Source organism: Vitis vinifera, chromosome 1 (assembly GCF_030704535.1).
Source record: "Vitis vinifera cultivar Pinot Noir 40024 chromosome 1, ASM3070453v1".
Taxonomy (NCBI): Eukaryota; Viridiplantae; Streptophyta; class Magnoliopsida; order Vitales; family Vitaceae; genus Vitis; species Vitis vinifera.
In genome coordinates, this window is record NC_081805.1 from 4,749,343 (window position 1) to 4,752,508 (window position 3,166).

Here is a 3,166-nt window from a genome sequence, read left to right on the forward strand (position 1 = left end):
TGATTTGTACTTAATTACACATTCAAAATCATATTTTAAATCATTCTTTTATACCAAAATTGAGTACAAATCAATTGCAATAAGAAGTAACATAAAGTTGGACTCTTATAAAAGGAAAATCCATCTACCAACATGAATGGGGAATCAACCAACACCGATGGTTATAAGCCAGGGAAGGATAGTATTTTTATGGGAATCAATAAAAACTATTTCATCCGATATTAAGCAGATTCTCAATTGTTCATTGATAGTTTTAAAATGTTTTCATATTCATTCCGTATTATCCCTAAGTTCTTACAATTAAATCTTTGTTCCTAAATAGTGAAGGAAACTGGGTAACACCTTTACATTTAGAATTGCATGTAGGTTAGAATCATACACATTGACTTAACTTTTTTATTTTGAATTATTTTTAAAAGCTAATAATTTTTTTATTAAATAAATGAGGTATTTTAATCCATTAAAGGTCATATACTTACAATTTCAAACATTAATTTTTTTTATTAATTTAAAAATAATATTTTAATATAAGGGTTAATTTTATTTGTCTTCTTTAAAGTTTTACTTAAATATATTAAATTCTTATAGGTTTTGAATTTCACCATAAATTTTTTGAGTAAAAAAAGAGATGAATGAAAGTAAAAATAAGAAAAATGATGAAAGTATTTGATAAAATTTTAAATATATAAAGATCAAATATATTCAATAGTAGAATGAAATTAACCGTATGTATATTTTTGGACGAAAAAGAACGTGCCGTAAACGGAATGAGTCGAACGACTGAATTATCAATTATTGAAGAACACCGTACGTCATCCTGGTTATCACTTACCACCTTTTTAATGGTAATAAATGCTTATGGAGATGGGACGTGGACACAGCTTGATCCTCACACGTGGCATGCTGTGAATGGAGACTTGAGAACCTGATGCGCGCGTATAGGGGGCCCATGCGGCATGCCCACACCCGCCCCTTGCATTTAAGGGTGCAAGGCGGAGTGTATTTTTTCTCACAACGCTGCCTTGAGCTCTTCGTCCATATTTCCTTGTTTCTATCTCAGTCTGGTTCCTGAGAATTCTTAGTAGTAGTAGCAAAGGAGAAAACATGGGTCTGATCGGTAAGCTTCAGGCTGAAACTCTCATCATGGCTTCTGCTGATAAGTTCCATGAAATTTTCTGGTGCAGACCACACCACATCTCTAATGTCTGTCCTGCAAAGATTCAGAAAGTTCATCTGCATGAGGGTGAATGGGGCACTTCCGGCTCTGTCATTCAGTGGCACTATAATATCGGTAAGCCGGCCAATTCCCAACCCACACCCACCTCTATATTCACTGTACTTAACCTTCAACTCTATATGTTAAGTTCATAGTATATCTACCTCAAACATCTATATTCTTTTAGAACTTCATATTTTAATCTATTTTAATTTTATTAAATAAAAAAGGAAAGTGTAATATTATTAAATATTTGTAGATTAATTATTACCGCTTTGCCCATTGATCAGTACCATGGGTTGCCTTCGTTTACTATCTTTTTTTTTTTTTTTTCCTTGATTAGCTTTTCTACAAAGATTTTGTCCATCACTTTATCATCATTGAATTGTTAAATAGATTGGGTTTTTTTTTTTTTGGAATAGTTTTTTGTTATTAAAGAAAATAGTTTTGTAAGGTTAAAAACTTGATTGACAAATTTTGTTTAAAAAATAGTATTTTGAAAATTTGTTCTAAAAGCACGAATAAATTTAAAGATTTTTTCACAGATTTTCTATAAAGTTTTCTGAAAATTAATTTCACGAGTTTAAAGTGTTTTCATAAACATAATAAAATAAAATAAAATAAAAAATAGATCAAGAGAACCGCTATTCATATTTGAGTTTGTCAAAAAAGAAAAATCTCAAAAAGAATTAAGATATACTTTGGAAATCTATTCTCAATTTTTTTTTTAAATATTACCAAATAAGCCCTTAGTAAAATTAAATTTGAAGTTTTTAGTTCAACATCGATCAAATTCATAAATATTTACTCTATTATTATTTTTTTATTGATGTAAAATGATGAGAGAGTATCCTCTTTTTTCAACTCTAATTTATTAATATAGTGTATGAGTTCTCTTAGTTTGATAATATATTGAAAAACATAATTCATTACCAAATGATTTTTTTTTCCAAATCTATTAATTTTAATGAAGTCCTTTTTTTTTTTTTGCATGGAATCAAAGATGGGAATGATCATGTAGCCAAAGAGATTGTAGAAGCCATAGACGAGGAAAACAAATCTGTCACTTTTAAAGTCATTGAAGGAGATCTCATGAAGGAATACAAAAGCTTCAGGATCATTGTTCAAGCAATTCCAAAGGGTGATGCCACTTACGTGCATTGGACTTTAGAGTATGAGAAATTAAATAAAGATGTCCTTGCTCCAATTAAAATACTTGGATTTGTAGTTCATGTTAGCGAGGACATCGATGACCATCTTGTCCAAGCATAGACATCAGAGGCATATGATATGGTAATGTTGTGTACGAGTATGAGACAAGTTTGAAAGTTTTAATTGCCTCTTGTCCTATGACTAATGTCATATATGATGCATAATATATGGGAACATTGAGCCATATAAGGCTCAAGTATGCTTTGGTGAGTAGTTGGATTGTGGGAGGGTTTCTAAGCAAACCTTTGTATTAGGTGTTTCTCTTATTGTACCCAAAATAAGGCAACAATTTATATGGCTCTATATATAAAGATCCATATTATGTGATTGGAAGTTGTCAATTTGTATGTTGTTGAATGGTAAGTGAATATTTGACTTAGTTTGTTATTTGATTATTCGTCCATACATATTTATTTTCTTATAACATGCATGCTTATCTTATGATCAAGTAATTTATTGAAATCATCTCCTCTTTAATTTATAAAGTCTCTTATTATAATTTATTGATGTCAGAAAAGATGTCACTCTCAATACTTTAAATTTTAATGATGATTAGGATGGGTGCACAATGGTTTTGAAACCTTAGCCTCATGCAGCCACATGTAAAATATCAAAACAAAAGTAATTACACTTTCTATAATTATTTGGTTATATATTCCTTAATTAAAGAATGTTCTAATTATTCAGTCATGTTTTAAATAATTTATATTTGGTTATTATAATTTCTTGTTCTCAATA

At 29.5% G+C, this 3,166-nt stretch overlaps 1 protein-coding gene across 1 annotated transcript; it reads left to right on the top strand.

Annotated features, from left to right (window-relative positions):
* Positions 1 to 968: 968 nt before the first annotated feature.
* LOC100267971 (MLP-like protein 34) lies at positions 969 to 2,815 on the top strand. Its single transcript, XM_002284534.5, has 2 exons — positions 969 to 1,291; positions 2,220 to 2,815. Exons 1-2 carry the CDS (start codon positions 1,105 to 1,107, stop codon positions 2,486 to 2,488), a joined length of 456 nt encoding a protein of 151 aa, XP_002284570.1. The 5' UTR covers positions 969 to 1,104; the 3' UTR covers positions 2,489 to 2,815.
* Positions 2,816 to 3,166: the final 351 nt, after the last annotated feature.